At 37.3% G+C, this 15,048-nt stretch overlaps 1 protein-coding gene across 4 annotated transcripts; it reads right to left on the bottom strand.

Moving 5' to 3' along the window:
- Positions 1–308: 308 nt before the first annotated feature.
- On the bottom strand, positions 309–13,634 carry LOC145214734 (A disintegrin and metalloproteinase with thrombospondin motifs gon-1-like). 4 transcript variants are annotated; one of them, XM_080083332.1, is made up of 26 exons: positions 13,362–13,634; positions 12,948–13,073; positions 12,521–12,646; positions 11,744–11,893; positions 10,915–11,082; positions 10,334–10,489; positions 10,091–10,249; positions 9,554–9,709; positions 9,185–9,343; positions 8,861–9,022; positions 8,197–8,352; positions 7,421–7,585; positions 7,058–7,213; positions 6,304–6,459; positions 5,573–5,722; positions 5,334–5,492; positions 4,929–5,087; positions 3,990–4,148; positions 3,291–3,429; positions 2,969–3,108; positions 2,568–2,713; positions 2,025–2,107; positions 1,804–1,963; positions 1,564–1,669; positions 1,062–1,213; positions 309–530 (listed from the first exon to the last, which is right to left on the bottom strand). In XM_080083332.1, the coding sequence occupies exons 1-26, from the start codon at positions 13,417–13,419 to the stop codon at positions 330–332; spliced, it is 3,807 nt and encodes a 1,268-aa protein (XP_079939458.1). In that variant the 5' UTR covers positions 13,420–13,634; the 3' UTR covers positions 309–329. The 4 variants fall into 4 exon arrangements, with proteins under 4 accessions (XP_079939458.1, XP_079939460.1, XP_079939461.1 ...); XM_080083334.1 differs by lacking the exon at positions 7,421–7,585 and adding an exon at positions 7,938–7,949 and having other exon boundaries at positions 5,573–5,738; positions 7,058–7,197; positions 11,744–11,896; XM_080083335.1 differs by having other exon boundaries at positions 11,744–11,896; positions 13,362–13,623.
- Positions 13,635–15,048: the final 1,414 nt, after the last annotated feature.

Consider the following 15,048-nt stretch of genomic DNA (forward strand, 5'->3'; position numbering starts at 1 on the left):
GGCAAACAACACATTTACATACTATGTGTAGATGCGATGATCTTAAATTTAAATTTAAAGTTAAACATATATTATAATAACGTCGAATTGTCAATTAAGATACTTAATTTGAACAAGTATTGCTTTAAAGTGAATTGCAATTCTAAGGTAGCCATTTTTCTGACATATGCATTATTTGTGTGCCAACTTTTTATGCCATATTCAGGTGGTCTTTGTCTGTGCAACGTACACCCCAAAGACCGAGCATATTATTTTTATACTACCTGACATTTACAATTCATATCTAACTTAAAAGTACAAAGTGCAAGTGAGTGATAAAAAATGTTCGTTTATTTGCATTTATCGGGAAGATTTGACAAAGTAGAAATTCCAATAATCGCTTGAATCCAATACCGGTAGGCTGTCACTTTGGTGTAGACCGCTTGTTGCCCAGGCGTCCTACAATCACGTGACCCGTATGACGTAATACCGATGACGTACCAGGCACATGACTCGCACAACTGACACATGAGCGGCCCACCACTCTCCATCTATAAACATGAAATTTTATCACAGCATATAGTAAACCTTGGGTATACCGAAATCATTCACCCTGGATCTTCCCCTTTGCTTATTCGGACAAAACTCTAGGTAGAAATGATTTGTAATGTGGTAAGACTTGAACTAAATCGGATCTTCGCCGAATTCGGACAAGTTTTTTTGATCCAATCGGTCCAAGGTTTACTGTACTTGAGCAGGCCATAAAATTGCATTCTTTATGCCAAGTCGCATATTATAATGCAAAAATATCACCGAATTTACATAGGGCCCTGCTCTCGGGGAAAGCATATTCAATAAATTTGTTTGAAATAAATAGTCGAGATGTATTTTTTTGTGTAAAGTTGCGTGAGTCAATTATGGAGTCTATAAATCAAAACAATAAGCAAAATCAACAATTCCTTTACTCATTGAAAATGTTTGCCACCATTCATTTAACATTTCAAAAACAATTATGCCACATGCGTTTTGCTAATATTATACCCGCTGTATGATGGCGCAATTTCAAATTGTAATCAACTTACAAGGCAAGTATTGGTGTTTGTGTCGTTGTTAGATTCCGCGCACAGAACATAATTCGACAGGGTGGGGTAATTCAAGTTGCATTGTTCTTGTGTAACAACTTGCATGACAACCTCGTTAAGGTTTTGAGATTCCACTGAAGTAGATAATAGATCTGCGAAATACAAATGTATCAACACAATGAGGTTTGACCTTTTAATTTGGGATCATAATTGTGTAACAACATCAACGTTTTACACAGCTTGGTTGAAATTGAAGACCGAGGTTACTACAAACAGAATGATTACAAACAATCATAAACAGAACAATAACAATGTAATCATCGTTTATTAAATTCCATCTGTCTGTACTCTTCTGTTCTATAGTTTTCAAAGTCAAAAAATACAATATAAGTTACTAAATAGCGACGTTTGAAGGTCTGTGATTTTTTAAATTCATGGACCGTTTGTGACGTTTAGTGAAATAACCAACCAAAGCTCTTTAACAAATTTTACAGGTACTTACTTTTTCTCCAACCCGCAGTGAAACAGGTTTGACCGCTGAGGTCTGTTTCTGTGAAAGACAAACAGATTGGACGAATGTATGCTGTGATTGGAACATCATCCGAAAGCTAAAGCAATAAAAAACGTTTTAATTTGCAACGTAAGAAACTCTCAACATTTTCTCGAGTTTTTTACCTTGGTCGCTCCAAGCTAAGAATCCTGACTATTTTTGTACATACAGCCCAAGCACAATGTTTGTTACCTGCAATAAGGCTATGTCGTGCTCAATAGTGCCATCCAGTGGATTTTGTCTGTAAGTAGGATGAGTGATTATGTTCTGGATTCGATAAGTGTGAGAATATGAACCGGTTTCTTCGTATTTTCCACCGAGCGTGGCTGTGACATTGCTAAGGTCGATAGGACTGAAAATTGAAGAAGTTTGTGTTATACGTGTTAGTTGTTTCACTTGCAGAAAAAGCTTACTCGAAGCAGTGGGCTGCTGACATTACCCATCTTCGGTGTATTAACGTTCCTCCACACACTAAGAATCCAGACCTGAGGTAAACCTAAACCAATAGCAGATTTTATTGCGTATATGTAAGATATCCATAATTAAAAATAATATTTTTTTATTTGAAAACAAAAAGGAATTTTCCTACTTTGCGTTAACCCAAAACTTATCAACGTAGCTCTAAATAGGTTCTGCCTAATGTTGCTGCAATATCACAAGCTATGTTTTGAAATTTTGGCACTATACGACACTTTTCCACGCCACAAACGTATGTACCGATGCTCAATCAATTGATTTTTCATTTTTTTGAAAAATACGACCTGGAAAAGACCAATTTGGGTACATAAGAAAACGTGCCAATGAAATGATTAATTCTGGCATCATTGAGGTGCAATAAGGCCAGTCGCGACTGTCGCGAACCCAGCCGCAGTGATGAGATCAGATAACCACCAGCAGAAAACTTTTCGTGCTTGACAAAATGTTCAAAAGTTTTGGTACCTAATAAACCTACTTACCATCCAAGGCCAAGTCGTTTGATTTCCGGCCTCTCCTTCTCCGATTCCGTAATTTGCCAAATTTTGACCACACGTGACGTTTCGGTTGGTGACGCAACACTTTGTTGAGTTTCTCCGAAGGGTTTCGCCTTCGGGACACGGTGGTTCTAAATAATGCGATTCGCGATACATTTTGTAATGCATGACAGATTTTGGGGAGGTTAAAACAAAGTTGTGTTCTTAAGTACTAGAACTTATTAATTAATTAAAGCATAAATGGTTTATATTTTAACTAAATAGAGTTTTCTTGGAACAAAATGCGTTTATTTTAATGAACATTTGGCCAAAAGGTTGTAAAACACTTCGTTTATCAAGTTTTATTTCTGTTTGTTCTGTTTTTGCGTGCCAGATGCAAAACCTACCTTCACATACGCAAGCTGCGCACATGTCGCAAGTGTTTGGGCAGTATTCACTGGCGTAGGTCGGAATTTGCGAACAGTAAGGTTTGAATTGATCGCAACCCGCCCCTTCTCTATCTTCGCACTTACACTCGTCGCAGACTCTGCAAAATGAATTTCGATTTTTTTAATCAAACTGTTCATCCGGCAGAAATATTTGTTGTGATTTATTATATGTTGGCAAAAAATGAGATTCACTGAAAAATGACAAGTACTGTTAACTAAATAGCACAGGTACAGTCAGCAAGATATATTTTATGAAATAGAATGATTTCGGTCAACTTACGGACATGGATTTGTCACGCAAATACCCGATTCAGTGTTAAGCCCTTCGCATGATTCACCAAGGCAACGTCTTAGTCGATACACTGTTCCATTTCCACAGCTTACAGGGCAATTGCTCCACTCGGACCATTCGCTCCAGCCTGACAAAAAAAATGCAATGCATCAACCAACAGTAACTCCTGTGTCATAAACTTAAGCTAGTATAGCCGCTTTAACATTTTCGCGTTTTACAGGCTGTTGGGAAAGCTGGATTGACCAAGGTCAAGAATTACATTGACAGATTTCGTTTATGTTTATACCCCTTCAGTAAGTTTAACGCACTTTTTTTACCAAGCGGGGACAGTAAAAAGGGAAAAAAATGGAAAAAAGTAAAAACGAAAAGGGAAAAAACTTACAAAAACGAAAAGCTTTATTTTCAAGGAAGTGAACCCATAAATGTTGAAACTTAATTTGAAATAATCAATTAATGACTTTAAATGCTTAACCAATGCGACAACAAGACAGAAAATGCATCTATAAAACAGGTAAGCTTATTCCATCGCTAAAATGCTATCAAAAAATGGGAACATGGGTTTTGTTTCTTTCACATTTTTTTTCGTTCACGACGAAATAGTTAATAGTTTTCAACAAATATCGTCCTCTTTGACAATTACATTTCTTATTTTACCGAAGAACACATAAAATCTAGATATGTTTTTACCCAAAGGACACGGATCTTCAGTGCAGGGTAAAATCTCAACCGAACCGTCTCCGCAATCTTCAATGTTTCCTGAGCTGCAGGATCTGAGTCGAGTTTTTGTGCTCTCGCCACAAGTGGCAAAACAACTCGACCAATTGCTCCATTCTTCCCACGAATATTCTAAATACCATTGCGAAAACTCACTGTGGTCCTTTAGCATAGCGAGATTTCACAAGGGCTATCCTTATCTCTAAGAATACTATGCCCACCATGCAGTTATAACTTATTTGTGGGGTAGCGTTTCAAAACCACAGTTTTCAAATCATGATTTTACTTAAGGACTAAATCTGGGTATACATGTTTGCATTAGATTAGCAGCGTAAGTGGTAGTTCGGTAAATCACCACTAAGCATGTTCACAATAATATCATATTGTAATCATATTGTTATTTTGTAAATCTATTTGTAGCCCAACTATATCTCCATTAACGTGTCAAATCATGTAGTGTGGATACGATTTGTTATTCACGACTTATCATTTATTGAGATCAACGAAAATTTTCCTAGTTGCACACGATCGACCGATCAGTAAAAATTTAAGTTGTCCACTTGAAAAGCAAATACGCTATTTGGGTGCATTGTTTCGTAGTTTCCATATTTGTGTTCCTGAATTGTACTTTTCTATTTCAGTTAGGTATAACTATGAGGTTTCTTAACTAAGTATGTTTCTTTGCTGTGAATAGCTTTGTGCTTCAAATTTTTACATCAACAGCAAATGTGTAATTAACAAAATCACACAAATTGTAGTTGTTAGGACATACGTGACGTCAAAGTCAAAATAAACCATTGATTTGTTAATGGAGAATTCAGTTGGCCAGTCGAAACTAAACGTTTGGCCGGTCTATTGCGATCAAATTTTTTATGTCCCATCAAAAACGAATCAGTGACCCGGTGAACCTACCAGGTTGGCATGGATCTGTGTTGCATGGAAGAGTTTCCCTTGAGCTTTGTCCACAATCGAGAATATTTCCCGAACTACACAATCGGTTTCTAGTTCTGCTTCCACCTGCGCACGATTCCGTACAGTCGGACCAGCTGGTCCACGAACTCCAAGTATAAACTATAAAGTAAATCTACATTAAATCTAATTAAAAGTGTATGTACAGTAAACATGGGTTACTTCGGACCCGTTTGGACCAAAAAAATACCACATTACAAACCATTTGGAAATTTGTCCGAATTAGGCGAAGATCCGGATTACCCGAATCTGGTTTAACCGAGGTTTACTGTACATATTATTTCTGGACAAATAGTCACTTAGTTGTGTCCAAGAATTTATAAAAATTCTAAACTGAGTTTTACATACCAGGCGGACACTCCTCAGTGTTACACGGCAAGCTCTCGAAGTTAGCTTGTCCGCAGTCGCTAGTTGTTCCTGTACTGCATAATCGTGCTCTCGTCGTCTGTCCTGTTGCGCAGACTTTACTGCACGGTGACCATGAATCCCAACTAAGCCAAGTTGTCACTGCAACAAAATACCATTTAAAAAGGACACGTTGAAAGAGTCAGCTTGTGTCGCCTAATAAGGCAACCTAAAGATCATACCTGGACACAAAATTCTTGTACATGATTCAACATTAATTGCAGATCCTTGACAGTCTCGAGCATTACCGGTGTTACAACTTCTCGTTCTGCGGCGATCTCCAGGCCCACATGACGCGGAACATGATTCCCAGTTATTCCACTTGTTCCAGGCTTGCAGAAAGAATGACTAAGTGATCAATATTAGCAATTCCTGACCCTCAAACATACAAAATGATTTAGTTTAAAATATAAAACGTATAACATATTTGAGAATACCGAAATTATAGTAACTTTCGCTGAATGATATGTTCCCAGTTTTAGGTTTGAAAAGGGCGGTTAAAAAACAAACTTTATTGCATTGACTGATTTATTAACAAATATGTGGCTCTTTCAGTAGTTTTTTTATACAATATTAGCCGACGTTCCGACGTACCATACGAGACAGCTTCATCAGGGTAGTGACATAATTTAAAACTCGAAGATAACGAAACGTCGGCTTGTTATAATAAAAACTAATGGAAGAGCCAAATATTTGTTAATACATTATTCCTGACAGCAACAATCATTGACTGATGTGGTTTCAAAATAAGTTACCATCGGTGGTATGTTTTGTCACAGAATTCCTACAAAATGTAAACCTATATAGTAAAATGATTAACAGTCATAAATCACAAGGATATGTTTCCTTTTTTGTGAGGTATCCCTGAGGTTACTCAATGATAATTTTCAAAACTTCGGCAAATTGTACACACCAGGACATGCAAACTTGTTGCACGATAAAGTTTCCTTAGAAGTTGTCCCACAATCCGAATTCCGTCCAGTACTGCAAGATCTTGTTCGGGTACGCGATCCGTCTCCGCAGGTTTTTGAGCAAGTTGTCCAACCGTTCCACGCGTTCCATTGACCAACTGTATCATGGAAAACAACGTTTGTATGATAAAGGCAATTAAACACAATTACACAACTTTACTTTGAGTCAGTAAAAGTTACATTTTAGACATAGTATTGCATCGAGTAATAGGATTCTATGTTACCATATGGGTAGTAATAGTAACAAGTTTCACGGGTAAAAAGGATTGGATAGCACGTAATAAAATCATATAGTATTGTAACGAGTCTACTTTTGCTCTAAATAAGTCTAATCCGGTGTTTTTTTAGCTTTGGGTAACGTTGGGAGCATACATGCTCAAGAATCTGGCTGTCTTTTGTATATTTTGTTTTCTTTCTTTGATATTTTGAAGCTTGTTTTAAACAATATATTTACACTTTTAAACTTTTTAGATGTAAAAATGAAAAGATAGAATCGTTATGTTGAGGAATAACTTACAATTTCAATGTTACAAAATGGGTAAAATAGTTGGATAGCTCTGATTTCAATCGTATGGTTCCTTAGACAACTCATTCGATCGCTAAAAAGGCTATCCTAAAATGGGAACAGAAGTATTGCTCCGTTTTTATTTTAGACCAAATAGTTTTTACTCTACTTTTACGTGACGACCCACTAACCTCGGCACTTCTCAGTATTGCATTTCCATTTCTGTCTCCACTGGGTTCCACAATCAGCATTTTGTCCAGTGGAACACGTCCGTGTACGGGTCCTTGTTCCGGAGCCACAGGACTTGGTACAGGGACTCCACTGAGCCCAATTGTTCCATCTGTAACCTATTATATTAAAAATAGTGTGACTATTGAAACATTCTCAAATCTGTTACTCGAACTTAGTTCACACAAATCGTGGGCAATGTCTTCTTCAACATTCTATACCACCACCACTAGTAAGTGGTTACTGACAATACCGTGCGGAAAATGTTAGTCGGAAATATATGTTAAATAGTTAGTGTTATATTCACAGAGGCATCCTGTACTTGCTAAAGGGACACACATCTGTGTTACAAGCCCATGTTTGCTGGGGGTCTTCACTTCCACAATCGGCATTCCTTCCAGTATTGCAGCTTCTACTTCTTGATTTCTTTCCACCGTCGCCACACGATCTTGAACACGGCGTCCAGGGACCCCAATCATTCCATTGTTCGTCTAAGTAACAAAGTTTTTTAAACTGCTGTACACATACCAATATCCGGTAAAACAATGGTTTAACTCAGTGGTGGCCAAACTACGGCCCGCGGGCCGCTTCCGGCCCCCAGCAGTCCTGTTTCATCCGGCCCGCCAAACACCTTGCCTGTTTTTTTTTTCCAAGCACCATATTTACCACTGTGAACAAGCAGTGCAACAGCGCTGGCTGCTACTAGCAGTAGCTTGTGGCAAGCGTTGTTATAAATAGAATAAATGCCCTTGCAGCGTTATTTTTAGAACAGTCTGGCAACCAGTTACGACAAATTTTTCGTAAATCTCATTTAATCCGGCCCTCCAGTGGCAAGACAGTTGCAAATTTGGCCCTCTGGTAAAAAAGTTTGGCCACCCCTGGTTTAACTGGACCATTTAAATCAAACTATGGTATACGTGAAAGCCTTTTAAATGGTACTTAAGTTGCCAAACGTATGAGAATTATGCAATGAGCTATAATTTTAGCAAAAGTTTTTGATTTAAGCAGTGTGGCATGTTTGTCCACGAGGAAATGCGGCATAGGTTAAACTATTTTTGTTTAAAGTAACTGAATAAAACGCAATCTGCAGTACGATGTATACCTGGGCAATCGTGCATGTTACACTCTTCACTCTCGCTAGCAGTTGTTCCACAATCCAAGCGACGACTCGAACTGCAAATCCTTGACCGAGACCGAGTCCCACCTCCACATGGATGAGTGCAAGATCCCCAGTTACGCCAACTGTTCCATTGAATTGCTGCATATACGAATTGAGAGTTTAGAAACCCCTATTAATGACAAAGTTGTTAGTAACATGAAACTGATAAATAAGCAAAGGCCTACAGGTGCTGTGTACTCGTTAAAGGAAAAAAATGTTCTAAGTATATTATTAGAACAGGGGATTTAATTATCAGTGCACAACTCCTGTTAGGACTGATCTTTTGTTGCGGTGATAATTTACTGAATCCGTTTAATGTACAAACGCTAAACCTGTATAACCAAGAAAAGAAATTGCCCATCCAGCAATTTTATTGTAAACAATCGACGTTTCGACGTCCTATACAAGACGCCTTCATCAGGATATTGACATATCTTGCAGGACAAATTTCTTATAAAGCGACAAATTGTAAAACACACACACGTAATGTCAACACAAAAAAATGTTATGTCAATATCTATACATTTTTGCGGTAACGAATCTATGTACACTGCCAAACGACTTCATGATTTTTTTTCATGTTGGAACGGGCAAAATGTGTTTGCACCTGGACAATCGTGTTGATTGCAAATTTGCGCTTCTTGTACAAGATCACCGCAGTCCCCATTGTTACCAGTGTTGCATTCTCTTTCCCTAAATCGAAATCCCGTTCCGCATGGACGATTACAGCTCCCCCATGGTTTCCATTCCAACCAGGCAACAACGAAATCTGAAAAACGGATGCTTGTAATCACGTTCAAAGCAAGGATTCAAAGTAAAATACCCAATCTAACTTATTTATGACTACAAAATACCCACAATAAACATAATCTGTCCAGAAAAAAAGCTAGAAAGATAAAAACAAATTAAAAATTTAAACAGCACAACTAACCAGGACACAACAAGTTGTTGCAGAACTGATTTTCATCTTCAAATTCTATGCAGGGCGACGTTAGACCAGTATAATAGCAGTTCCGCCTTCTTGTCTTCACTCCCCTTCCACAACTTTTTGAACAAGCACTCCAATTGGCCCAGTCCATCCAAGTAAACACTAAATATTGCGTTCGAGCTTTTCTTGCAAAATATTTAAGCCGCAACAAAGGGACATTTTTCGTAGAGGTTTCTAATTCGGGATTCCATATTAATTTACTTTGGTTTTGGGCTATTCAAACTTAATGTTTGAAATACTTAAAATAGCCTCTAGTAGTTTTAACGTTTTTTTTCTTGACAACCATCTAATAAAAACTATTAATCAAATCACCGGTGCAAGCAAACTGGTTGCATGGCATAGATTCAGTATATTCTGTTCCACATCTTCCAGTGTTATCGCTGCAGCTTCTTGTACGATACGAAAATCCAGCCTCACACGTTTTTGTGCAGTCGCTCCAACCTGACCATGGGTTCCAAGATGGCAAATCTAAGCACAAAGCAGAAAAAAACCTTGTCGTGAGTAGGTAAACTAAAACAGGAGTTGTACAAAAAGCTTATCAAAATAAACAAACAGAAAGTTATGTTTTGAACAAAATAAAACATTGTCTTACTAACGACAACTAGATTTGATCTAAAAGCTAATGTAAAATAAAGATTTTATTTTTTTTCAACAAGGTTTTCTGTAATTTTAACCAAACGTTTTTTGTTGTTGTTTGACGTTTGTTCAATTTGAATGTAATAGGCGTAGTAGTAGCAAAAGGCGATTATAAAAGTATATTACACTGCACTTGTTTTAAATCAGGCCAGAAGTAAACTATATAAGTAATTGTTGTATATTAATATTTTTTACTCTTGATCATAAACCAACCGGCATTGCATGGGATGTCATTACAGTATTCATTTTCACTCCAATTCGATCCACAATTGCTTTCCTGCCCAATATTACATGATCTGGACCGTGACCTCGTTCCCCGCCCACATGGCAACGTACACGCACTCCACGTTGTCCATGGCAACCAGGAGAACACTAAATTAGGAGATTTGTTTTCCTTTAAATTAGTGACCACGTGGACAAGTTGTTTAAGTAAAAAAATATGGCAAATTTTATTACCTGGACAATCAAATTCATTGCAGTACTGATTTTCAACCGGTACACCGGGACAGTTTGACGCCACCCCGATGTTGCAGTTTCTTCTTCTGGTTTTCACTCCCTGCCCGCATGTGCGAGTGCAGCTTTCCCAGTTTGACCAACTCAGCCACGAATAAACTGAACAGGTAATTTGTTTTAACATGGATAAATACATCAAACACAAACAGAAATGCATTTTATATATTACAGAAATTGCAACAACAGTAATTTCTTTGCAAAACGGCTTTCACGACAGTTGCTGTGTGTATCGTAAACACGTGTTTTATAACGGCGATTGTCAGTTATAAATCAAAGCATGTATTGTATAACAGGTTAGGCATTTTAAGCGGCCACAGATGTTTTGACTGTAATTGTACGGTTTAAACATAACATTAATTATACAGTAAGGCACACCATCGTTTTACAGTATAATTGTGTTTAACCATAGTCCGATTGTATTTGTCCATACGATGGCAAAAACAATACAGTGCAGTCCTTATTTTTTCAAATATTTTTTTCAATATTTTGATTGGCACATGAAATGCAAAACAGAACACACTAACCTGGACAGGCCTGGGAACGAATACATCGCTGTTCTTGTCGCAAAACTTCCGAACATGGAATAAAAAGAACCGAAAACGTGCTTGGATTAAGACACCTTCTAGTTCGGACCCGAATTCCAGCACCACAAGTAACTGAACACGAAGACCATGCACTCCAGGTGGAGTAACCTGTAAATTCAGGATAATTAAGTTTAAGCGAGTGAAAAAAAGTAATCACCGGTTATGTGCAAGCATAGGAGTTCATTACATTTCGGTGAAAAAAACTTTGTTTTACTATTTTTCAGAAGAAAAATGTTATGAAGCACAATCATTTGTTATTGCACTGTGTTTTCGTTGCATTTGGCGTGCGTGCGTTTAAAACTGTTTTCATTTGTTTATCGTGCAATGTACTACGCGCATTCAGTGTTATTTAACAGAAAATCGGTACAAAAATACAATTCGCCACACGAGCTCTATAAACTTTAATAACTACCAAATTGCAAGCGATGTTAGAATAAAACGTATTCAATTTATTAAACTTACGTTTTTGACAACAACAATTGTCATCATGAGTGAAAATAATGTAAAAGCAGAAACAAGCGCGTTTATACACAAGGAAAAGTAAGGAGAAAAAGCTTTTATGAATACATTATATTCTACATCGCTGGCAATTTGGTTTTTATTAAAGCTACTATTTAAGTCCGTGTCTTGTGTACCTGAGCTCTACAAAGTTAATATAAATCTAGATTTATCCTAGATAAGGGTTAAAACAATACATCAATAGTTAAAACCGCTATAATGTTGCATAAACGTAACATTTTTGGATACATCTTATGCTACATTAACTCACGATCGGTGTTACAAGACTGGACATTGCATTGACGTGCTTCCTGGCTCGGAGCGATTCCGCAGTCCTGACTTGGACATGTTCGTTTTCGCGTCTGACTCCCAAGACCACAAGAAGCCGAGCACCTAGTCCATCTACCCCATGCACCCCAAGCTCCTGTTAAACCAAAAAGACCGAGTAAAGGCTAAAAGTTCACGGTTTTAAAAATTCCAACAAGAAACAAACAAGCCAGCTTTTACTGACTTCACGTGCTGCTTGGTTATACAATCATTCATTTAAGAATAACACAAGTTGCTGTCGAAACGTAGGGTTTTATACAAATACACTGGCTTGTTTGTTTCTTGTTGTCATAAAGTGATCTTAAAAATCAAGATGTTAGTTAAAAAAATATTTGGTTGTGAATTGGCATGATATCAAAAGCAAGTTGCCTTGTTGTACAATCTTCTTTTCAAGTGAAGCATATGACTGCGACCCAGGAGTCATAAGTTTGTAGCAGCAGAAAACAAACCAATAATAAGCTTTAAATGTTATTTTTGACACAAAGGCATTTCGTTTTGCCAGCATCTTTAGGATTAGAAAAACTTACAGCGTATAGTAAAATGCTTCAAATATCATTAGGATTTACCTTTCATTAAAAAAGATTGCAGAACAACATCACTAATGCACGACAAAGTCTAAATCTAAGCAACACGCAATCAAATTACTTCGTCGTTACAATGTAAATGTGTAGACCTGTAAGCTAATAATTTAGATCAGAAGTATTTAGAAGTGTGTTATTACCTACGGTGCACCAACCACAGCTCAACCTACAAGTGTTTTCCAGAGAATCCTTAAATTGCTCGCAGAGTCCAAGTACAACGTAACTGCTGCAGCTTGCAGCGCTGATATCAAAACAAGGAAGGGAGCCTGCAAAAAAACATATCAGAACAAATCAGCCGTATTTTATAAAAATACGGTTCATGGCTATTTTTATATAATGTGGGACTTAACAACCGAAAGGAATGCGACGTTTTATACGTAACACTATTCACACACGATTTACGCCCAAGGCAAAAAAATTCGCATAGCTGAAGCCTTGCACTTCAAAACAACACTGCAAATTGCGTTTTGCTTTAAGTAGTGTAATCGAGTCCAGGAAATAAATTCATGATGTTCTGTGATCATTTTTGATGCAATCTAGCAATCACTTAACCACAAATAATCTTACGTCCAGTTGCGCATAAATCGCAAGTTTTTGCACATGACAGTAACATTTCTGTTCGCCTGATTCGACAAGCATCTTGAAGTGACAGAAGTCTACACTGCACTGCGCCGAGTTGATCCGCACAAACCTCTGTATATTTCAACAATATTAAACCAGATTAAATTACATCTACCTGAGCTGAAAGTTGTGCAAGGCGGCAAAATTATGAGGAGTTCAGGCAAACACCTTAAGTTCACGTATCATGGTATGATACACAAAACCAGAACTGAAAAACAGTTGTTCTTCCTTAGTTTACTTCTATATGACTAGTTGCCAAATGTTGAAAAATATGCATCATTTCAAGCACTAATAGACTTGTAGTTTTCCTAGCAGAACTACATACATGTATCCATACTGATAAGTAATACAAACTCTTACCTTGACTGACACTCTGACCAAAGAGGACTGCAACCAATGTAAAGAAGTAAATCAACATGTTATCTCGGTCATGTCTCACAGCTGCGTTCCTGGCTTTATCTCGCCAGGCGATAAAACGCTGATTGCTTGTGAATATTCCACGACTTTTGGCCGCCGTTTTACTGCCTGGAGGGACGAGTGAGTCATTTACAAAATTATTCGCGCGCTGTTTACGATGCGACCATGGGATTTGCGGCTTCCTGCCGATGCCTTCGTGAGCGTTTTCTGACCAGAATAGGTGTCAACTTAACTGCAGGGCGTGTTGCTTTCGAATTGAAACACTAAAATTGCTATGAAGCGAATTGATGCTACTTTTGGAAACAGATTTTCGAAAACCCGTTCGAATCATACGTTTTGGAAAATATTCAAATATATTTCGAATGTTTATGGTTACTGTTATTCAATATAGTAGGCGTTTAATATTGAAATGACGAACCGATTTTAAACAGTTTCTATATAACATCGTTCTTTTAAACAGTTTTCTGCTGCTTTAAGGAAAACTGTCCGTTAGACTGCTATTAACATTTTATTTGTCCAAAATTTTTGCTGCATCTTGATTCCATCTGACAGTTGTGTGAATTACCAATTCATTTAGTGATTAGCTTGTTGTTGCAATTTTCGATTGATGATTTGAAAAGAGCTTTGATTTGGGGACTGTGTAAACGCGCAACATGCATCACAGCAAAAAGGAACTTACACACAGTGGCGCAGATTATTTTTAAGCGCGACCAAAAAACATTTTGGGTCATAAATGTTGCGACCCTATAGGTCCTACAAGCTCGTTTAAAATACCAAATGAATGGATCAAACACAAGCCTTTCATCTTTTTGTTCCAGGGAAAGGGGATGACGTGGCTGTTAACCAAACCGTCAGGCGCCTAAATGTTTTTATTTCTTCGGCAATTTTTCATAGCTACAGCTTTTAAACATGGCCTCAATTTTATTCAAAATTGCCTAAAAGCAACTGTAGGCATAAATTACCAGAAACTGCCGTATAGACATAGGCCTACCTACCTTACATTTTTTGGTTTGTTGAGAAGTGTTAGCACCGACAAACATATAGCAACGGCATTGCTAAACAAGGCCAATACAGAACACTAAACAAATATACTTTTTTACTTGTCACTGCTTTGTTCAGTTTAACAAATTAGTTTAACAAACAAAAACTTTTTCCCATTAGGTAGATGTCAACAAATTGACAAAAAATCAAAATAATAAAGGACATTTTTGTTGAACGTAATTTGTTCGCAGTGACGAACATTAGTTAGCTCCTCTAAACAGCGTAGGTAAATTGCCGGTGAAGTAAGTTTATACGTAACGCTGGCTTTCAACAACACAAAGCCTAGAGTAATACCAATTTCTTTTTTTCATTGTCTCATGAGCTAACCGAAAAAAATAAAGGAGTACAAACGGTACTCAAAGCCTTGTCTTTACGTTTAGTGTTTTTAAACTTTATTACAACTGTATCATTGTTGATAGCTCACCACTTGCTTAAAAGTGTTTGATCAAAACAAAAAAAGCACAAATGATGCTGCAAGATTATATTGGAATTGTAAAAATTTTGTTAGTATGAAAACATCATGTAAGTTTAGTAGTTATTGTACAGTATATTTTTAAACCCAAAAAGAATTCGACTGACGTATGAGCCA

This window comes from Phallusia mammillata, chromosome 2 (assembly GCF_965637545.1).
Source record: "Phallusia mammillata chromosome 2, kaPhaMamm4.hap1.1, whole genome shotgun sequence".
Taxonomy (NCBI): Eukaryota; Metazoa; Chordata; class Ascidiacea; order Phlebobranchia; family Ascidiidae; genus Phallusia; species Phallusia mammillata.